The 24,120-nt window shown below is 43.6% G+C and overlaps 1 protein-coding gene across 6 annotated transcripts in view; it reads right to left on the bottom strand.

Annotated features, from left to right (window-relative positions):
• LOC100114196 (ADP-ribosylation factor-binding protein GGA3) overlaps positions 1–24,120 on the bottom strand; it is a 197,275-nt gene that overhangs the window by 129,099 nt on the left and 44,056 nt on the right. For 4 of the 6 annotated variants that reach the window (XM_031925309.2, XM_031925307.2, XM_032601582.1 and 1 more), the window contains 2 exons: positions 7,347–7,580; positions 7,102–7,275 (listed from right to left, as the gene is read on the bottom strand). The exons of the other annotated variants lie outside the window; for them this stretch is intronic. In XM_031925309.2, the coding sequence (XP_031781169.1) occupies positions 7,102–7,275; positions 7,347–7,580 (408 nt within the window). The remainder of the gene's footprint in view (positions 1–7,101; positions 7,276–7,346; positions 7,581–24,120) is intronic. 6 annotated transcript variants of the gene reach the window in all.

Genomic DNA, 24,120 nt, shown 5'->3' on the forward strand with positions numbered 1-24,120 from the left:
TTACTAATATCAAAAGAGCATTGTATATAGATGAAATATATTTTGTAATAAAAAACATACAGATTTACCAAATACTTATTTAGTACTCCTAACCATAAATAAACTTTCTCATACTGGTTTTCTCTCTCTATCAATTAAAATTTGTATTATTATTGTACTCTTATTAAAAAGTTATTAAAATCAGCAATTTACAATTTTAAAAATATATAAATATTAATATAAATAATATTCAAATGATTCTATTAATCTTTGCCAACGATAAAATTTATTACTAAATATTAACAGTATTTTTGAATAATTATTTCGAAATAGCAAACGCGAACAATCTAGCATTATAATTCATAATAATGATAATAATAATAATAATAATAATCCCATCGATATGTCCGCTCCTTGTCGTAGGCGGTTGCTTTAACATCTTCGCAACCTGCCGGGTGATGGGCTTACGAAAGCAGCAGTCCTCTGAGGGAGTGAATGTATGGCATTCTGGTGGGAGTGTAAATGAGGGACGATTGAACGAAACTCCTTAAAAAGAGTATCTCGATGAATCAGCGCACGGAGCGGAGATGAGCTGCAGTAGCAGAAAGGGAAGCCGAATATGCAAGCTGCATGCCAACCACAGTCGGAGCCGTAGGTCCTTTAACAAGATCTTGACCGGTCACACAGAGACGCAGGAAGGCACGCACTATCGAAGACCTCTATAAACGGGTGTTCTTTGAGAAGCGAAATCACACGCGGAGCACAAGCCGGGACTATGCCCTTTCTGCGGCGACCCCGCAGCAATGGTAGCGTCTTGGTGGAGAGAATTGTTGATGCATGATTGAGGGGGTCCTATAAACGGATATCTCCCAGACGTATCAGAGTGATAGGAGTGTCTTGTTGCCGTCTAAGTCAGGGGAAGGCTGCTCTCAAACTAATCAAGCGGACCGCCGTGTTGGCCGTGCGGTGCGACCCGTGAGCTGTCAAAAGGAGATCCTAGGTGGGGAGACGATCTTAGGCTGCGTGCCGAAGTGACTCGAGCCACCTTTGGCTCCCGCTGACGGCAAGGCGGGAGGTCGGCTGCCTAGCCAGCACCGATCAATTGGCTTGGGGAGTGCCTGCTGTCGTGTGACGCCTGCTGTAAACTTTTCAGTGAGCTGAACACTTTTGTTCGGGGGTGGGAAGCTCGAGATAGCGGAGGTGGGCTAGTGCGGCAGTGGGTTCTATATCCTGGTATGATGTACCCAGTCTGGCATCGCCTGCAGGCATGTGTTGGGGCCATGTCAGTTGCCTTCATAGACGGGGGGATCCAGGGGGTAGGACACATACCAGGACGAATTTTGATTTCAGCATGGATGAGGCAACCGAACGGAACAATTTGAGGATGGAGGGGTGCGGCGTGCCTGCAGATGGAGATGCGGTCAGCGGAGGTGGAAGTAAGAACCTGGTAGGTTGCCTGGCTACTATAAATGACACCGCGGCACAAAATCCTGAAGGGACCGTCGATATAATCGGAGGGTCGCCACAAAACTGGGAGGCTGCAGAGAGGAAGTTGGAAGACCAACTACTCATAATACGCAGCAACCTGGTGAAGATGAAGGCGAAGACAAACGTCCAAAAGAATGTCAGTCGCGTAATTACGGATGGAATGTGTGAGATCTATGAAGCTGTTGAGGTTGGGATGCATGAACTTCAACTTATGAAACAACTGCGACAGACTCTCACAGAAGTACAAAGGACGGACACGGAAGAAACGCCACGACTCAAACGTAAACGGGGCAGACAAACCCCGACTCCGGAACCGGGAACTTCAGACAAGCAGGAGTTGCTGGCAAAGGATACGTGGGCAACCGTCACGAAACGAAAGAAACGAAAAGCGGCCACGGAAACAGAGACAAATGCTGCTGAAGCAAACAAGACAAAGACAAAAGAGCTCCAAGCGCGCAAGACAGATCGCTCAAACCTGAAACCCAGGCGAAGAGCGATTTTGATTAAACCAGCAGAGGGCAAGACGTACACGGACGTTCTACTTTCTATACGACAGAGTGAATTTGGCGGACAGTAAAGTGGACGTACGAGCTATTCGTAAGACTAAAGACGGTTCTGTACTGCTACAGCTTGATAAAGAACAGGAGCGACAGGTTGTTCAGCAGACGATACAAAACGCACTGGGACAGACTGCCACAGTCAAGGACGTGACTTCCAAGGTGACACTGGAATTCATGGACTTGGACTGCGTCACAACAGCACAGGACGTCGCGGACGCGATCAACTGCGAAACGGGGACCACGACTGACCGAAATATCCACGTCTTTCACGCAAATAACCGCGGACAAGCCTTAGCTGTCTATGAGTTTGACGCGAAGGAGGCAACGGATCTACTTAAGAAAGGCCGAATTAAAATCGGATGGATTAATTGCCGGATCAGACCCACGCTTCGCGTTCTGAGGTGCTACAGGTGCCTTGGCTATGGACACGTGAGGGTTGACTGCAAAGGACCGGACAGACGAGACTGCTGCTGGAAATGCGGCCGAAAGGGGCATGTAGGCAAGGCGTGCACAAGCGCGCCTTCCTGCTTCCTCTGCGCGGGGCGAGCCAACCAAGATCTGGCATACGTGCCTGGCACGGCCTCGTGCGCAGTATTCAAGGCAGCTCTGACTGAATACAGGACGAAACAGACAAAATGGACCTGACAATACTTCAATGCAACCTGAACGGGAGCAGCGTGGCACATTCGCTGCTCCCGCAAATTGCGGCGGAAACGGACGCGGACGTACTCGTGAGAAGCGAGCAGTACAGAAACCTCTCCGAGCCATCGTGGATCGCTAGCAGCTCGAGCACGGCGGCGGTGTGAGTGCGAGGGAACGCGGCGCGGATTATAGACAGTGGGGCCGGAGAAAACTATGCTTGGGTAAGGGTGGGTTCTGTCACTATTGTCAGTGTCTATCTTTCTCCGAACAATAGTGCTAGCGAATACGAAGACAAGCTGGAAGCCCTGGAAGACGTCATCAGAAACCTTACCGGCGATGTAATCGTGGCGGGCAACTTTAACGAGAGAGCAATCGAATGGGGGATGCCTACGACGAACAGACGAGGACGACTGATTCTACAAATGGCCGCACGACTAGAATTGGAAGTCATAAATGACGGAAACGTGACCACCTACAGACGACCCGGCTTTGGTAATTCTATACCAGATATAACCCTAGCCACGGACAGGATGTTGACAAGGCTGAGGGGATGGAGAGTGATCGAGGACTACACAGCCAGTGATCACCAGTACATCGTCTTCAACCTGACTAATGACGCCGCGTCGAGGCAAAGACAGAGCATACGCACAAAACGATGGGACATTGGACACATAAACAGGGACGAAATCAGGAGGCAACTGCGGAACGTAGCAATACCTTCTGCGGATCTGTCTCAAGGACGGACGGACCAAGCCGCGGCTGAACGGAGTGCTAATGATCTGGAAAAGTATCCGCAGCGCATCTGAGAGGCCGTGATGCCTCGGAAACGATACAGACAGGACAGAAGGCAGACCTACTGCTGGACGCAGGAAATTGCCGAAATCAGAAAAGAATGCCTCCGACTCCGCAGATTAGCGGGAAGGGAACGGGACTCGGACGAAAGAGAGGCTATCTCGCGGGAATACAAGCTCGCCAGACGGCTACTTACACAGACGATCAACAGCACGAAACAACGGTGTTGGAGACGACTGGAAGACGAAGTAGATGCAGACCCCTGGGGGGAAGGCTACAAGATTGTGACTCGCAAACTTGGCGCCTGGAATCCCCCCGAGACGAAGGACGCGGACACAATGGAGAGGATTGTCCACGATCTCTTTCCTACTCACCAGGACAGAACGGACGATACGGACATGGACACCGCAGTGGAATGTCCACTTTTCACGGTGGCGGAGCTTGAGAGTGCTGCAGCTAAACTGAAGCCTCGAAAAGCCCCGGGACCTGACGGCGTGCCTGGGGAGCTGCTACAGATCATCGTAGCTGAACAGCCCGATGCGCTGTTGAGGCTCTACAGCGGCTGCCTGACGGCGGGAGTGTTTGGTGGGCCTTGAAAGTGCGCGCGGCTGGTCCTCATTGCCAAAGGTAAGGGGGATCCTGCTTCGTCGTCCTCCTATAAGCCTCGAAGTCTCCTGAAGAGGGCGGGTAAATTGTACGAATTACTGCTACGCCGTGCGAGTTATAAAAGACTATCTACGGGTCCGGTACCTGACGTATAAGACATCGGACGGTACTCGACAGAGAAAGTTGACAGCAGGAGTAGCACAGGGCTCAATTCTGGGTCCTGACTTCTGAAATATACTGTACGACGGACTGTTAAGACTAGATATTCCGGACGACACGTGCCTCATCGCATACGCGGACGACGTGGCGGCTGTAATTACTGCACGGAACACTCACCTGCCGCAGCTAAAACTGAATCAGGTGATGAGACTCGTAAGCACATGGATGACGAATCACGGACGCCAACTGGCGCTACAAAATACTGAGCTACTGCTACTAACAAGGAAACGTATAGACACAATTATACCTATGAATGTGGGGACGGAACATACGATTACCAGAAACGAAGTAAAGTATCTGGGGGTAACTCTAGATACGAAACTGACTTTCTGGGCACAAATACGCAACGCTAGGGCCAAAGCAGCAGAGACGACGAAAGCCTTGAGTAGGCTCATGGCCAACAGGAGAGGACCAAGACCGAGTATACGGCGACTTCTTATGAGCGTCACACATTTGATCATGCTCTACGGAGGTATGGGCGGATGCGTTACAGGTAAAGAAACGGGCAAAGGCTATGACGAGCGTTCAATGAACCGGGGCACTAAGAATCGCGTGCGCGTACCGTACCGTATCCGAAAATGCGATCTTCGTAATAGCGTGCGGAATTCCTATAGACCTCCTCGCGCGTGAGCGAAAACGCTTATACGTACGGAGTTCGAATGTTGGGAGGGCAGACGCTGCGACAGAAGAACGTACTAGGGCGATGGAAGAATGGCAGACAAGATGGACGATAAACGGACAAAGTCGATGGACGCACAGACTGATACCGGAGGTAAGACCCTGGAAAGACAGGAAACACGGTGAGGTGGACCTCTACCTCACCCAATTTCTGTCGGAACATGGGTACTTCCGAAGGTATCTATACCGAATGAACAGAGTGATCACACCGGAATGTACGTACTGCGGACAAGCTTGGGACGACGCGGACGACGACGATTACACTAGATAACGTGACAAAACTGATGATAACCAGCGAAGACGCGTGGAGAAGCATTGCGACATACATTGGTAGCATCTTGCGAGGTAAGAAAGAGGATGGATGTTTGGATAATTGAGCGAGAGCGAGAGTGGGAGAATATAAATATAAGCGTAGCTATGAATGACCGGAAGTAAGGAATGAATGTGCAGAGGAAGCGCAAAGGACATGGGCCCAGTTCGAAGTAATGTGATAAACCGTACCGGGACGATGTCGGGTGTACATTAATCCAATTGTTCAACGTGTGAGCTATGCCTTGGCCCCCCATGGGGCACGGGGCCGAGATACGCTCGGCCAACGCGACCAATGAATGCACGTTAACATTCGATGACCTACCGATGCCTGGTGACTTTAGTGGGAAATCAGCCGGCCGCTCGGATGTGTGATATGTGTGATATGTATACGAAGAAAGCCGGCGTGGTGACAATACTCAAAAGAAAGTTTAGAAATCCGCAATGAAACAAACCCTAGCAGAGTGGCAAAGACGATGGGACTTCAGTAGAAAGGGATGGATGCACTGCCTTATACCACGTATTGTTGGCTAGACGAATAGACGACACGGGGAAGTGAATTACTATCTTAAGCAGTTTTTAAGCGGGCATGGGTGCTTTCGAGACTACCTACACAGCTTCAAGATAGAGGATATTCTAAATTACCCAGTATGTTTGAAAGCAAACGAAGATGCGGAGCATGTCTTCTGTAACTGTTCGCGATACGAAATGAAACGAAAAGAACTCGAGCGTTACCTTCAGACTAGGGTGACCCCTGAGTCAATAATGACAGCTATGCTAGCGTCGAAGGATGGCTGGTGCGCAGTGAACAACTACGTAAGGACCATTCTCAATAAGGGTAGAAATGACGAAGAGAATAGAAGGGAAGGGCAAGGAAAAAGAGCTGAGTAAAACTGTTGCTAGACAAAGGCCACTAGGTAATAGATACGGAACGCTCCTCGGACTGATACTGAGGAACGTAGGTAACTGAGTTGAGTCCAGATTCCCTTACCCGATTCAAAGGAACGTAGGTGTCGGGGTTAAGTCTGTACAGAGGATGACCGGGCGATGCTGCTCGAAGTAGACGACTGTAAGAAGCAGACGACTGGACGATGCAGAATGAAGAATATGGCAGGACCATGCAGAATAAAGAAGACGAGTTTGATCCTGAACCCCTAATCACCTTGGTGGATAGGGGATCTATGGAAATGTCAAACTTTAGAGGAGAAGACAAAAAAGGCTACTTAACGGGCTCCATGAAAGTATTGTTCAACGATAGTACTTGTGGGGATTCGGTGTCGGAAGGCCACTTGTGCAGAGCTTGCTCTGCCTACGCCACATAAAAAAAACACACACAGCCATCTGCACGGACATTTTCTAAAAAACGCATGATTCGTACACTAAACACCTCTAAATGCGTTTCTACAAATTTTCAGCAAAACTGAAAACTCTACTATTACAAAGATTCCTCTTAGGAGGAAGCAATAATTTTAATACACCACAAAATCACATCAACATTTTCACTAGGGTAGTCTTCTAGTCTGATGTACATATTATTAACAGGTAAATAAAATCTAAACCTTAAGGTTTGTAACTTGAACTTTAGAGTACTGTACATCTTTCCATATAAAGGTGCATCCTATTGAATCCGCATGCACTGCGTATCGCCATCCTCACAATAAGCAAGTCTCTGTACGATACCCTAATTTGATTTAAAAAAGCGCCTACATTAAAAAACGATGACAGCTGTTTAATGTACGTGTATAAATATGCGTAAGTTTTTTTCGCAGTTTTAATAATAATAATAATTCGACTTTAAAACTAGCAATGAAATTCTTTTTATACTTACTTCTCTAACCATAGTTTTAATTAAACGATTTGCGGCATGTAAATCACTAGGATTTTTGCTTTTTAAGAGGTTTTGTAAAAGTTTTGCCTTCTCTTCATCGTCAAAAATAGGATTTTTTATTTTGTTTGACTGGTTTAATATTCCAGAATAATTAATGAAATTATAATGATCGTCCTAAAAGTAAACAATAATTGATTGAAATTATTTACTTAATAATAATCAATTTACTGTAAGATAATAGAAACCTTAATCACTCCTTGCTTTTTTAACATATCATATGCTTCCTTAATTTTAGTTTCACGAGGAAAACTTATTATCCATTGCTGCAATAAACAGAATACCTTCTCTCGTACTGATATTGGTGTTTTGGTACCAAGATATTTTGGTGAAACTAATTTTATCATTTCATTCAGAAACCGGAATTTTCCTACTTCCGAAACGAATAATGGTCCACATCTCTGCATACAAGTATCTAAAAGCTTCATGACATATTTTTTATGAAATAGAAGTACATGTATATTAAGGTATGAATAAGTTTGTGTAAATAAATAAATATATATATATATATGTGTGTGTGTGTGTGTGTGTGTGTAATAAACGGCGTAATAGGGATTTATGGCGCTATATTTTATATATACAGGAATTTATGGTACCTCAACGGGTTCATGGGTCCGCGGCACCATATATCTCATGTACACAGAGGTTTATTGCGCTCAAAATAGAGTCGATTTGATCAGAGTCAGAATCATGAAGTGCGATTGCTTTAGCACAACTCTCAGCGAAATATATATATATATATACTAGTGGGGCTCCGCCCCCCTGCTCGCTTCGCTCGCCAACCCCCTATTGTAGTTTCTGTGTGATTTTATCTTCAAAATTTTATTTTCATGAACTGATAATTATGTTCTGGATGGTTGAAAATGATCGATCTTATTGTATAAGAAAACCTGTTACTGGAAGTAAAAGTATTGTTTAACATTGAACTTCTACTATTAATGGCATTTAAAATAGTTTTAGCTAGTTTTTGAAGTTTTCTGACGCTTGAAATTCATCATTTGAATTTATATATATATATTTTTTTAAAATTAATTTTAATTTTTTTTAATGTTCTTAATGTTTAAATCTTTGTGCCGCAAAAGGCATCTATAAAATGATAGACTTTTCGAGTTGCGCGCCATTGGGAGACGTGAGGTGATCCTGAAAATTAAATTATTTGGAAAACTGTCTCTTTATTCTGTCTCTCTAGTTCTGTCTGACTACTCATATTACCTGAAAATTCATCGAGGTCTTTGATCTCGCTTATCTTGTCCATTTTGTTGTTTATTCAATCAGTGAATCATCTATAATGATTATACTTTCTGATGGTTCTTTGAGTTCTTTGAACTCAATTATTCCCTAACTTATTTACACGTTATTAATAATTAACTTTAATCTTATAACTTAAATAAAATTAGAGATCTTCAATATCTGGTTCTCTTGGAACTGATACTTCTTACCTTAACCTAAACCTTAATTCTATTTAATATTATCCAATTTAAATCTATTTAATCATAATATGTTATAAATTTGTATTTAATTGGACTGTTAATGCGGCCTTATTTTACTACGCAATAGCGTTGTGAAAGTATGACGGTCTCAAGCCCGATAACGCAGAGAGCAGTCATGTTATTTGGTGGGGGGGGCAGGCGGGGGGGGGGGGGGGGTAGTGGGGGGTGGTGGGGGGGAGTCTTGCCAAAATGACTATATAATATAGGAAGATATATATATATAATATATATATATATATATATATATATACACACACACAGATATATTTTTTTTGTGAAGGTATTGGTAGACATGAAATTTACTAGGTTATAAGTGTCAAACTTGCATGTAAAACCACTCATCAGCCATTATAGCATGTTTGTTTTCTACATAACTTCTAGTAGAAGGTCAGGCCCATTCTGAAACTTTACAGCTGCTTTTTGACTATAAAAATGTATCTTTTTACTGTATTGAGGTTGTCGGAGTACATATCAAACATTCAGATTTTTATATTTTACGGTGTATTTTATATTTTAAAATGCAAATAAGGTAGCCTGTGGTGAAGCCGCCGGTGAAGAGTTTCTCATTTCGAGCACGCGGTGCGGCCCATCGTCCGCCTCTTCACCGCAGCACCATCAGGCGAGCACCAGCAGCATCTCGTCGCACGGCATCACCAGCAGCAGGGAGTCTGCCTCCAGCCCCTTTACAGCTAGAGTGCGCGCGGAGCGGCCCCGTCGGTCGTCTCCCTGCCAGCAAGGTCAGCACGACGAGAGCATCCAGCACCACTGAGCAGCACGCAGCGCAGAGCAGCAGACCAGCGCAGCCGAACATCGCAACGGAGCAGAGTAGCACACCATTGCAGCGGAGCATCGCGATGGAGCAGCACAGACCACCATCAGCGCGGCGTCAGTCCAGCATATCTCGCCTCGACATCGACAGCGCCTCGCCGCGCTCTTAATTTCGTTCACGCTGAAAACAGCGATATGGTGCTGCGCACACCTACACAGCCGAACATCGGTGTTGAATAAATGAGGCTAGAGAGGATTATTGATGTTAATAGTAAATGTATTTTATTGAACTGCTTCAATACATATAACGTCCGTCGGCACCATGTGCATTCGACGACGGCTCGAGTCCAAGAGAGTCGTATAGTCTCGACACCGCTTACAGTGATGTGACTCACACGAATTACCGACATACTGCAATACTAACCCAGCTTTGTGGCTCACACAGGTCGATGCAGCGCTCGAGGCCAGCGGAGTACGCAGCGATCGCCACAAGTTCAACCTGGTAGTGACTCACCTCCCGCAGGACGTCGCCCAGGAGCTGTCAGACATCAGCCTGCATCCGCCAGCCACCAACCGCTACTGGGCCCTCCAAGTTGCACTACTGCAGCGCCTGTCCATCTCCGCTGATCCATCCCAGCTATACCAGGTGCTGAACGAGGTGCGCCCCGACGATCGCACACCATCGCAGCTGCTTCGACACATGAGGCGCCTGGCCAACAACGCCATCTCCGATGAGGCCATGAAGGTCAAATGGCTGGACCTCCTGCCATCTCACACCAGCCGTCTATGCCGAGTGCTGCCAGCCACCTCACTCGAAGAATTGGCCCACCTGGCCGACCTCGCTATTGCTCCAGAACCGCCAGTCCACGCTGTCGCACCTCGCCAACCAACACCGCCCTCGAGTGGCGTTTCCTCAGGCACGGCATCGCCTCAGCCAGAATTCGACATGTCCACGCTACAGGCTACGTTGACGCAGCTCTTGATCAACACGCGGAGGCAGAGCAAGGTGCTTAAGACCTTTGTCAACGCAGCAAACAAAATCGGCGATTCCAACAGCAACAACAATAACAGCAGAGGTCGCGCTCACGCTCCCGTCCAGCCCGTCCAGCTGCCTCAGCCACACCAGCATCATCCAACACCGGCCGGTGCTGGTATCACCGCAAATTCGGTCAGGAGGCCACACAATGCAAGCAGCCCTGCTCCTTCGCACCAGGTCAGGGAAACTAAACGCGCCCTCGCCCCTGCAAGCCGAGGCAGTTGGCGCAGCAACAGAACGCCGCTTGCACATCGTCGACAGAACATCAAAGCTCTGATTCCTAGTGGACACAGGCTCGGCGGTTTCCCTGTTGCCACGCACATTCTGTAAGGAGGAAAGAACACGTGGCCCGCTTACTCTCAGCGCAGCCTTGAATGCATAATCTCTTGAATGCATAATCTGCTTAAGGATGGACCAGGCCATAGAAAAATCAAGTGGACTAGACTAAGAAAAAAATTAATTTAGGGTTACTTGATAGCACAAAGTAGCACAAACCGGAGTAGTCTCTGGTAGATCAACAGGAGAGTCCGGTAGCCAGAGCCGGAGTCCAACATAACCTATAAATGTACCTACGCTGCCTTGCTTGTTAATAGCATTTTGCTTCTGGTTATATGGCATTAATCGATCATACTATATCAATGTAGATGCAGTAGCACGGGTTCGAAAATTCATGTACTCTGGCCTATGGATTTTGTCCGGTACTGTCTACCGGACTTTCGCCGGTCAGGGCTACTTGACATGCTTACTTGAGCAACTCCGCTAGTGGCTACCGGAATCTTCGGTAGCTCTAACTTTGATTTTTTCTCAGTGTAGCTGATCACCAATATGGCTTTCGGAAGAAGCACTCTACCCTACATTCCGCCAGCTTAGTGATCATTACTGCCCAATCAGCGATAAAAGGGAAAATATGAAAAGGAGGATCTAAGAAGTACTAAGCTATCATTACACTAGACGTCAAAAATGCGTTAAACTCGGTTAACTGGAGTAATGTACAAGAGGCACTACGAAAAAATGAAGTACCCGTGTATATAAGAAAGAATATGTCATAAACAGAAAATGGCACAGAAGCCTACAAAGTCACAGGAGGCGTCCCCCAAGGATCAGTGATGGGCCCACGAATGTGAAAAATTATGTACGATGGAGTTTTAAGGCTAGAACCACCAAATGGGGAAATGGTTGTAGTATTCGCAGATGACATCGCAGTGGTGGTAGTAGTGTTACGTCCTGCGACGTATTGCAGTTGAGCAATATTGCGAAGCCGAAAACTCATAATCGATGAGTCAGAATAATATGTAGAACAGCAAAGTTGATGAGTATACTCTGTATACTCCGCGCGATCAGTTGTGTTTGTACACTCAACCTGGACTCTTTGGACGGCGCAAAGAGCTACCAGTCTTAAGCCGCGATTTCGGTCTTTATAGAAAACTTTGCCTTGAATAAATCGTGAGAATCAGCCAACTACAAGTGTCCTTTATTCGAATACACCCATCCTGTATAAGCCTGACTAAAGCACAGCAGCAGCGATTCAGCCCAAGCAGTTAAATGCAAGTAAGTAAGGATAAATAAATAAAAGATCGAATTTGCGACTTAACAGTAGCAAACGAGAAGGATGAAGTCGCAGATATTGCTAACAAGGCTATCCGAATAATTCACGAGTGGCTAATCATAAACACAAACCCGATCATAACTCTAATAACTATAATCTACACACACGCGCGTACGCACACTTAAAACTCCGCTACTCCAATCCCAAGCACGGTCCCTGACGCACAAGTGATGAGGAAGGAGGAGGGGAAGGAATAGCAACCTCGTTAAAATAACCATGGGGTATCTGGCCCGGATGTTAACACCTTGTTAAAGGGCACCTTCCTAGGATACAGGATAGCGGAAGAAACCCCAAAAACAAATCGAACATAAATAGTGAGTTAACGCCGAGACCAGAACCAACGTGCACGGACCGATGCACCAGAGCCACGGGCGAAAGCCAGGCCCAACAAAAATAAGCAGCCAGAAGGGATTTTAGTGAAAGTAGGGCGAAACAAGACGTATGCGATAGTCCTGGGGAGAATCCGAAAGGCAGTAAACCTAGACACCACTGAAACGATGATGTTGAAAGTAATACAAACAAGAAGTGGAGACATTCTCCTGAAACTGGGAAGAAGAGGTGAGAGTAGCAATAGGAGGAGCCCTTCGAAAGTCAGACAGTAGCAGGAGGGTGACCCTATAAAGCCTAACATAAGAGGCCTTATAATGGCTATAGCGATACTCAGCGAGGGAAAGGTCAAGGAGCTTCTAGAAATAGGACACATCCACGTGGGCCTTGTAAGTTGCAGGATAAGAAAACGAGTGAAGGTAGTGCGGTGCCACAAGTGCTTAGGCAATGGACACTGGAAGGATGAGTGCAATAAGGCAGATAGGTCAACCCTCTGCTTTAAATGTGGAGGAGATGATCACCGCATAGCTAAATACCAGATAAAAGCAAGCTGTTTTCTCCGCAAAGAGGATGGACAAAAATAAGAAGGCTGTGAATATGTATCTGGCTCCGGCAGCAGCATTGTACTGAGGCGTGCCCTGGACACAGTGAAGAAAAAAGATAAAAAAGCTTAAAAGATGGCAATAGCAGGCGAAGTGCTGGATGTAATGCATCGAGAGCATAGAAACAAGAAGACGAGCTGATGCATAATAAAGAAGACGAGTTTGATCCTGAACTGCTAATCATTTTGGTGGATGGGGGATGTATGCAAATGTCAAACCCTGACAAAGAAGCCAACTAGGCTAATTAACGGGCCCCATGAAAGTATTGTTCAACGTTAGTGCCTGCAGGGATCCGGTGTCAAAGAGCCACATGTGCAGAGCTTGCTCTGCCTACGCCACACAGAAGTCTAAAACGACCTTTTTTCACAATCATATAATTTCCGATAGAAACAACCGATCAAAGTGAAATTTTTTGAGCGTCATAGTCACTGATTATAGAATATAGGAAAACTATACAGGAAGCGTTAGAATGATATCCTAACCTCAAAATCAAGTCCAAAGGTGCTCATTTTTCGGAAAAATACGGTTTTTGGTGCCGAAAAGTTGTAATATATTTTCTTTAATGCCTCAAACACTGTTCAGTTCAATTTTAATTAGTTAAGTAGTGTAGATGTAAGTTTAGGCTTTTTGAATTACGCGCTGCTGCGTGCTCTCCGTTGCGACGTTGAGTAGCGCGCGCATGCGTCGAGGCACGCGCCGCCGGCCCCACTCGCGAGAAGGGGCCCCGCGAGCGCTTCCGCACGTGCTTACTCCTGTCAGGACCGTGTTAGTTGCGTTTGCTGAAAATTCGCGATCGTGTTCGCGTGTGTGAATTGTGCGCACATGTGTGTGCATTGAGGCATTAATTTTTAATGTGCTTTGGGAAGGTGCCCACGTTGTGGACGTGGGTCGAGCGAGCTGCGGCAACAACTTGTTGCCCTCGTGCCAAGCGTCTGGTGCACGTTTGCAGACCGCCTACTCGCTACCCAGGCCCGGCTTCCAGACCTCTAGGACCAGAACGGAAGCAGCGGCGGAGTTTCGCGAGGCCAGCTCAACATCTAATTCAGCGGCGGCGTTCGAGGTTGCGAGAATTGCGCGGGCTACGAAGCCCCTAGGTAAGAGAGAACTCTCTGCGTGCGAACAGGTATCTCGCGTCTTTGCGTGCATCTTTTTGCGTTGTCTTTCTCTCTAATAGAGTCACTTTCTTTCCTTTTGATTTGTAGAATTTCTTTTCCTTTAGTTGAATAAAGCTTACACTTGCTGCGGCTTTTCCCTTTAATCCGTGAGGGTTTTTACGCCATAGCAAGTGCATTTTTGTTCTACCGCGAATTCGTGTGTTTGAATTATATAACCCTTCACTCACTCAACCCTTTCATTGTCTGAACTCACTCTGAGTTCTTTCACTCATTTATTAGATTTATGTTCAATCCCATTAGATATATTTTGATCCTGATATTTGTTGAAACATTTATTAAATAATTAAGATAAATATCACAAGGTGAGCATCTCTTTGCTGACAAAGAAATTTACAAATTTCACTTTTATTTTGATAATAATTAATTATTGCACTATGCTTTAAATCAAGACAATTTTTATATTATATAGTACTGATCAAAGAAAGAAATTCTCCAAATTTTAGCTTGATTACTTTAGTTAATTCTAGTGATGAATTCGGATTCAGCGGTAAAAAATATACAAAATATAGTGTTTGAGGCATTAAAAAATATATATTACGACTTTGCGTCATCAAAAGCCATATTTTTCCGAAAAATAAGCACCTTTGTACTTGATTTTGAGGTAAGAATATCAGTCTAATGCTTCCTGTATAGTTTGTTCATATTCTATAATCAGTGAATATAACGCTTAAAAAATTTCACTTTGGTCGTTTGTTTTTATTGAAAGTTCTACGATTTTGAAAAAAAAGTTCGTTTTTGACCACTGTGCGCCACATGAAAAAAAAAAAAACACACACACACATTCTTAACTATATCTTACGTCTTATTAGTACAAAGTGTTCATTATTGACTTAACCTAGTCTGATCTCTAATCCTTTAATCTATAAATGCAAGCAGGATTTATAGACTATCTGCTTAGAGATCAGACCAGGCCAAGTCAATGATAAACACTTTGTACTAATAAGACGTAAGATATATTTAATAGTGTATAAAGTACTAGTGATTACAAAGTCTATCCACATCAGCAGCCAGGCCAAGTACAGACTCTAACAACTCTACAGGCTTGAGGGTACAAGCTCTCCACGCGTTCGCCACGTCGTGGTGGGCTGCCAGACAGCTCATTTGCCCACAAGTGGTGTCTGAAGGGGACCCTACAGCTACTCCCCTAGTACTGACAAGGGCGGTATTTTCGAAACGATGCCCAAGTTTGCCTGTTGAGGGGTGAAGTTCTGCCTAGGTAAAGGAGGCTACGGTTGATGGATGTGGCGCCTAGCTGCTAATAATAAGGGCTGCTAAACCCAGATAAAGGGCCAGGTCCTGATCAGCTGGTTAGACGTGGACCCAAGAATACAAGAGATTTAGACTTTTAGATTTAGATGGTTTTTTATTCAAGTACATTATGTTGTACAAAAATTATGGTAAAAGCATAAATGAATAAAAAAATAGTAAATAAAAAGGTGAAGGTGTATCTATTAGTGATTGTGTAGAGTGGGGGTGTGCAAGATGAGATAATGGAGTAAGCGAGAGTGAGCATATGTGTATGTGTGTGCGTATATGTGTATGTGTGTGTATGTGTGAAAATGTAGAAGATTCCTACATATTTTCGAGTGCGAATAAATGCTCTTTAGTAAGTTTTTTGAAGCCGGTTATAGATGTTGTGTTGCGAATGTGTGATATTAGGTTATTCCACAAGTATGAGGCGCTGATATGAAACGAGTTCCTCAGCGTCTCTGTCGCAAAACCAGGAATATCCAGAGGCGTCACCTCTCCCCTCACAGGCCGGAGTGTCACGCGGAAGTCGAAGTAAGCCAGTACATATGATGATACGACTCAATTAAACATTTTACGGAGAAACCAAGCAGTAAAGTACTTCCTGCGTCTGCCAGTGGTCAGCCATTGCAACTCTCGCCTGTACGGGGAGATGTGCTTGTCTCTCCTTGCACCGGAGATGTAACGGATCACTGTATTCACGAGCCTCTGCAGCTTTAAATCAAGTTCTTGAGTCAGGTCACATCACACAAGTAAGCAGTAGTTGATTATTGGAAAGAGGAGCGCTTGCACAAGACAAGTCCATTATTCTCTCGGCGTTAGTACTCATCTGGTTAGAGCAAGAATCGAGCTCATCAAGGTGGCATTAACTGTAGATTTGCAGATCATCCGCATAGATAAGATAGGAGACATCAAAATCTAGGTAGAAACCGATGTCGTTGATGTGCAATGCGAACAGCAAGGGACCCAAAACAGAACCCTGCGGTGTTGAGATGCAGAGGTGAGAAACGTTCGCTATTGTCACCAACGACGGCCTGCTCTCACCCAGTGAGATAAAAGGCAAACCAGCGGATGACGTGCTTTGAGAAGCCGAAATAGATAGCTTTCTTAGGAGCCTGACGTAACATACAGTATCAAACGCCTAGCTAAAATCAAAAAGAAGGAAAAGTGTAACTTTCATTTTGTTTATCCCGACTCTGGCATCATCAGTAAGCTTAATTAGTCCGGACTGAGTGCTGTGGCCAGTGCGAAAGCCTGTTTGAAGATTGTCTAGCAAGAGCCTTGATTCAGGGTACTCTGAGGCTTGCCTGTGCACCAGCCACTCCAGAACCTTGGAGAGAAAGCAGAGAAGTGAAACCGGACAATAGTCAGTCAGGGCTGTTGGTGAACTGACTTTGTTGAGTGCGCGCACAAGCGACAATTTCCAGGCAGAGGGGAAGCGTGACTCACTCAAGGACACGTTAAAGATTCGACTTAGTAAAGGAACGAGAACCGGCAGTGCTTTTGAAATAACGACCTCTAGGATGTCATCACTGGCCTGGGTGTCGAAGTAAGGTTAGCGATAAGCATAGTTATGCATTCGTCGAGTGATAAGAAAGTGAGGGGTGACAAGTCACATGCACTAAGGAAGTCCCTTAGCTTCTAGGCGCTGATTCCTTTATAGTTTCTGTAAGAGTGTATGTAAGGTACGTAGCGTGGAATCTGTACGTCGAGAGTGGCTGTGATAAGGTCATGCCCGTTGATGAAAGGTGCGTCTATTATCCAGTATGATAGTAGGCGATCCTGCTCATCAATTAGGCACAGGTCAAGCTAGGTATCAGAACCCTATTTGAAGTGAGTGGCACCATAGGGAACCGACGAAAGATAGTTTTCATCAATGAAGGCCCTGATGAAATTGGCATCTTCAGATAAGGAGAGTTGGTCTGAGTTAAAGTCACACATTATAACCTTCGTGGAATAGTCGTGCATGTGGTTTGTTAGCTGGTATATGAAATTAGAGCCTTGAAAAAATTGAGCATAAGGTGGACGATACACAACCCCCACAAAGATGGGAGAAACTCCCTTTGCCAATACCTCACAGAAAAGGTATTAAGGCTTGCATGACTTGCCCGACCATTCACTGTCGGATAACGAAATATTGCTAACTGTCAGTGATTTATGTATGTAGAGGGCCACACCTCCTCCGTTCCAGTTTATGTCTCGTCTGTACAGTGAGTAGTCATCCAGTAAAAAAATGGATGTTACCTTGTCGCTCAGCCAGGTTTCAGTCACAGCTATTACGGCGAATGGAAAGCAAGTGGATAAAAAAAGCCTGATCAACTCAATGTGACCCGTAATAGAGTTCGCATTGAAATGACAGACTCTTAGACCTTTAGACAGAGATACCTTAGAATCGGATAAAGATATGGCAGATGAGCTTAATACTGAGTGTGGTGGAATGATGCGCGTATGTTGAAGCTTCAGCGTTGATTGATGTCGGGAGCAGGCGGAATTCGGGCTAAAAATGAGCTTAATTCGGCGTCGGTGGTGATGCCGGTGGCGCGCTCGTTGTCATCATCACAGCGCATGTAGAGTTTCTCGTCTCTCACGTAAGCTCGGCAACCCTGCCTCCTCTTAGCCTCTAGCCTAGCCTTCGAACTTAGCTTGTAGACGTCTAAAGGAAGCAGCTCGTTCATTTTTCTGAGCCCTTGATGGTCAGGGCTCAGAGCTTTTGTCTCCTTCAGCAAGCTGGCGTCCAGTTCGTTGATGTGCATCTTAAGTTTTTGGGCTTTGGCGAAGACGATTGAGCGAGTGAGCGCACTTGAGGAGAGGGTGACGACTAATGGTGGTTGTCTGCCGTTACCCCTAACAGTGTTGTTTGTTGCATGGAGCCTTCCGATGGGCCTGACGGATGCCACGACTCTTCTGAGGACCGTAGGGTCAAGCGCATTCATCAATAAGTACGCGAAGAGGTGTATCGAGGTTTCACGGGTAAAGTGTAGACCCGTGATAATAATAACACTGTTCGGGGTCTGTCCTTGGCGCCTCTTGAATTCTGTCAGTTTACTGCGAAGACTGTGGATCTTTGCAGTGCTGGGCATAGTGCTGCTGCTGTCCTACTATGCATAATGAAGATTTGCTGAAAGTTGAAGAAAAACATCCACAACTTGCCGAAGAGTTTAAAAGAGGGATGTTTGCATTAAAAAAAATGTCGAATTCTTTCTCGCGCGCGCCAGTAGATTTAACATTGGAGCAAACTGTAAACGCCGATGCAGCGAGGCATAACAGAAGATTAACGGGCATAACACATTTTACGAACTCGATATCTGCTCGACAGCGATGGGCAAGGAGCCATGGAATAAGGTCAACGATAATTTCACATGTATTTGAGATTAGTGGATTAAAAAAAATCAAAGATGCAACACCGAATTTAGAAAAACATCAAATTATGAAAGATTCCAAAAGTTTGATTGATTTTGTCCATGTACTATAAAAAAAATGTGAATCCTTTCGATTGCCCAGAGATGAGCAATGATTTATTATATAATATCGAAACCGGTTACTGCGCGTCTGAAGCTGTTGCAGAATTTCTTCTCAATGTTGAAAAAAAGGGGACGGAACTACGAGACAAATTTATTTCCGAATGTGCACAAGACGAACGCAGATTTGAATCTGTTATTAAACAAAATAAAATAATTAATTTTAAAAGTTGTAAAGAAAAACAGAAAGTAATAGTGAATCAGAAAGTTCAGAAAGTTCGCATGCAACACGATTTATTCGGTCAAATGTTAGGAATTTCTATGGAAGAAGCAACTGATGTAGAGAAAATGTTTTCGTTTCCGACGACTCCGATGCCTGCTTCGTTATGCCATTCAATGGGAACATTTGTAAAACCGAAAACTCGGCTATAATGAAAATTCTGCGAAATGACAGCGCTTTACCGACCCATATCGACGTCGTAATTGTTGACGGTTTATTTTTAATTCACTGCATGAAAGAGGTGCCTCAATCATTTGGCAATATTTCTAAAAAAATTTTACAGATTTTCACGAGTTACAAAGTTTCATGTGTACACATAGTTTTTGATCGCTATTGGTCGCCGTCTATAAAAGATTACGAACGTTCGTTGTGGGGAGGTATCGACATCAGCAACCACGAGTACGTTATCTCTCGTCCGGAACAAACTAGAAAACATGATTTTGCCAAAGAATTAAGGAACGACAAATTTAAAGAAGCTCTTGTGCTTTTCCTCATTTCACACTGGCAATGCTAATTCTAATGTTGTTGTAAAGTGCTCCAATACAGATATCGTTGTAATTATGCTAGGTAATTTGCACAAAATAACAGCGAAAATTTTTATTCAATGTGAAGTTTCTAATAGTAAGCACGTTACAGATGTAAATGCGCTTCACACACTTTTAGGTTTAGAGTTATGCAAAGCTTTACCGGGATTTCATGCGTTCGCGGGTTGTGATTATAATCCAGCGTTTTTTAGAAAAGGGAAACAGCGTCCGTTTAAATTACTTGCAAAAAAAGATGAGTTTTAGAAGGCATTTGCTGCGTTAAAAGATACTTCAATCGATACAGACGAAACCTTCTTAAAAATAGAGTTATTTATATGTAGCATGTATGGGTATGAGAAGCATGAAAAAACTAATAATGTCAGATTTCAAATGTTTCTCCGAAATTATAAAGTTAAAAATACTGACGAAGCTTTTTTAAAGAAAAAAATTAAAAAATTTCGACGCTTCCTGCTTGCCACCTTGCTACAGCGAGTTACTTCAACAAATAGAAAAAGCCCACTACATTGAGCACTTGTGGAACAATGCTACCTCATCAGATCCAATCGAATTCGAGCCCCAAACTTCAGGATGGACGTCTTGATTGTGTAATGATCATTTCATTAAAATATTTATTATTTTCAGTTGATGACGAGGAGACTGAATATAACAGCGATGAAGATCCTGAATTTGAAGAGAATATTTTAGATATAGATTACGAAATAGATTCATTTTGTTTATAAATTTAGTGTAGCAAACACATCGCCGGATGGGAATGACGAACCGAATAGCTTATGGGGGACATCGAAAAAACGGTAAAAGAGGCCGCGAACAAAGTACTAGGTAAAAAGAACAAGCCAAAGAGCAAACCATGGTTTGATGAAGAGTGCGAACTCTGGTTTGAAAGGCGCAAAAAGGCTAAATTAGTTAGCTTACACAATAGAAGTGATAGGACCGTAGAAGAGTGTTCTAACGTAAGGAAATAGGCGAGCGCGATCTACAGAAATAAGAAGCGGGAGTATCAAAAGAATCTTATTAGGAGAATAGAAACAAGTAGACAATTGTTAGAGAAAAAGTGGGAATTTTGCGAAACCATACACCAACTATTTATAGATTTTAAAAAAGCGTACGATTCTATTAAGCGAAGCAAAATGTATCAAATTCTAGTACTTCTCGGTGTACCAAAAAAACTCCTGAGATTGATTCAAATATGTCTGAACGGAAGCACGGGAAAGGTCCGAGTAGGCGGTAATGTATCAGAACCCTTCACGATACGCGATGGTTTAAAACAAGGGGATGGGCTCTCTAATGTGCTGTTCAATTTAACCTTAGAGTATGTCGTTAGAAAAATGCAGGTTAGCCAGCTGGGCGCAACGCTTAATGAAACAACGCAGATACTAGGCTATGTAGATGATTTGGATATACTGGGGGATTGTAGGGAAACGGTAGCAAGAAACGCGGAAATCCTCATAAAAGCGGCGGAGTATACAGGGTTAGAAGTAAGTGAATCAAAAACAAAGTACATGATTGTGGATAAACTAGGCACCTGCAGAGGGGAGGGAGATCTCAGAGTTAGGAATTTCACTCTTGAAAAGGTTAGCGAATTCAGGTATCTAGGTACGACCATAAATGATAGAAACGAGATTAATGTCGAAATAAACAAGAGACTCCATTCGGGTAATGCTTGCTTCTACGCCGTGAGTAATTTACTTAAGTCGAGGCTGTTGTCTAAAAACGTTAAAATCAAGTGGCGCGGGAGCGCCACGAAGGCGAGTTTGAGAAGCAGACGACGCCGCGGCGCCCGTGACACTATTTACTTCTATATTGGTATCTCGAATTTTCAATTAAGGAAATAAATTATTTATCATTCATGTACCCAGCTAATTTTGATAAATGTTTATACTGGTATGCCAAACTATGATTTTAAACCAAAATATCAGCAATAAACCAGCTTTAACATAATAAACAAATATGCAGGTGAACAAAAATGCTGAAATCACTCGCTTAATTTTTCTTCAGCCTAAAAAGTGGTAAGACCGTTAAGTTAGCTGCGTGCAGTTTTACCGAGTGGTTAGACTGTGAAGTTGGCCGCACAAGCTATTGAACCTACATTGTCTGCTACTCTGCTTGAATTATAAATGTGTGCTCCGTAGTATTCGGTGTTTTGGTGTAAAAATCTTTCAAGAAAGGTGTCTAGATAAATAGGGTGGCTGATGACGACGTCTAGGTGGTGCGCTTCGTGGTTTTTGTTGTCTAGGTAAATAAATCATACGATGACGGCGTCTAGGTGTACAGGGTGGCCGATAACGAGTTCTGGGTAGTTCGCGCCGTGGTTCTTTGGTGTCTAGGCGTAGAAATAATTCGAGGGTGGTGTATATCAGAACTATCAGTGATCTCATGTTAGTGATAAAAATGTTACAAAAAAGCTTTGATCTAAAGGTGCTAAATATGCTTATATTTTATTTCTACGACGTCGAATATGAAATACTCAAAAAAATTTACGAAAAAGGATTGAAATCTCTAAAAAAAATTAACTTTTAAAAAAGTAAAAAGTTAGGCAAGTTTGATATATTTCGCAACAAAATTACAGATTGAAAAGTACTAAGATCAATCAAACAAAGTCAAGTTTATTATATTTAATCGTGATGAAGCAAGGAACAACTCTCAAGATAATTACTACGTAACTTGCCATGCCCGTTTCATTGTACTTATGGTGTTTGTATGACGTTCTAATACATAAAAGGAAATTTTAGTTGTTCACCAATAAACAAAATTAAACGGGCATGGCAAGTTACGTAGTAATTATCTTGAGAGTTGTTCCTTGCTTCATCACGATTAAATATAATAAACTTGACTTTGTTTGATTGATCTTAGTACTTTTCAATCTGTAATTTTGTTGCGAAATATATCAAACTTGCCTAACTTTTTACTTTTTTAAAAGTTAATTTTTTTTAGAGTAAGAATATACAGGACAATAATACTGCCGGTGGTTCTGTACGGGTGCGAAACGTGGGCTCTCACTAAGCAGGCGGACAACCGTTTTAGGGTATTTAAAAATAAAGTCTTGCGAAAAATATACGGGCCGAAGAAAGATGAGGAAACCGGGGAATGGGGCAGACTACACAATGATGAGTTACACAATCTATACGCATCACCAATTATTAACAGAATAATAAAATCACGCAGACTGGAATGGGCAGGGCACGTAGCGAGAATGGGAGACGACCGTACGGCAGCGCGTGTCATGAAGGACAGGCCGATGGTAACGCGACCTAGACGCTAGGTAGACCTAGACGCAGATGAAATAGGACAAGTGGGTGCCGATCGAAAAAATTAGTGTTTTTTAAAATAAATTTTTATTTTTTACTTTTTACATTTTATTTCAAGGTATATATTAGTGATTTATCAACATCCCAATAAATTATGGAAAGTGCTATGAAAAATGTGCGCATGAAAATCAAGAGAAAAGCGATCGGTTCACTGTGCGCTGCGCCGCACGTCGATAAATTCTCTCGCACTTTGAACCCGACTATCTCACGATCGCTTTCACTTAGCCTTCTGACAATTTGCATAGAGTTTATTCTATGGGTAAACAATAAAAATCCCAATTGTCAGAAGTACCGTTTAATATGTACGGTGTGAAAATCAAGATAAAAACCGTCAGTCCACTGAGCGCTGCGCCGCGCGCCAAAATACGCTCTCGCACTTTGAATCCGACTATCTTACGATCGCTTCCACTTAGCCTTCTGACACTTTGCATAGAGTTTATTCTATGAGTAAACAACAAAAATCCTTATTGTCAGAAGTACCGCTTAACATGTAAATTTTCCGCGATTTTTCGCAAATTTAGCAGCTTCTGACAACCCTTTCTCCTCTATTTAACCTTCTAACGATTTTTTTCCTGCTTTTCCTAATTTTCCTCGATATCTCTACAAATTTTCAGCTGTGCCGATAGGCAGTTTTTTTTTGTCCGAAAATTTACATGTTTCATCGGCCGCCCACGCACTTAGCCTCCAGCACGCCTTCTGACGGTAGGAATTTAGCTTTGCGGATACTCATACATTTATTTGCATGTAAAATATTTCGTGCCTCGAGGCATGTTGCTTGACATGTTGCCAGCTCTTAGACTAATAGTAAAAGTAGATATATATATATAAATTAATAATTAGCAAATTAATCATTTCCTATTTTATATATTGTTGAGACAAGATGTGAATGGCTTCACGGCACACAGGACAATTTAAAAAACTCCCAAAAAAGGCCCAAAATTATATCCACCTCATAGATGATGTCCAGGTGTCAGGGTAACTCCTAGATGTTAAGTTAATGAGAAAAAATGTGAATGGCTTTAGGGCGCACAGGTTCATTAAGTATTTAACTTTAATATAATATACTAGCAGGGTCACCTCACTCCTAACGTCGATCGGTTGATGTTAGGTATAAATATTCAT

The sequence above is a fragment of the Nasonia vitripennis genome, assembly GCF_009193385.2.
Source record: "Nasonia vitripennis strain AsymCx chromosome 2 unlocalized genomic scaffold, Nvit_psr_1.1 chr2_random0009, whole genome shotgun sequence".
NCBI lineage: Eukaryota > Metazoa > Arthropoda > Insecta > Hymenoptera > Pteromalidae > Nasonia > Nasonia vitripennis.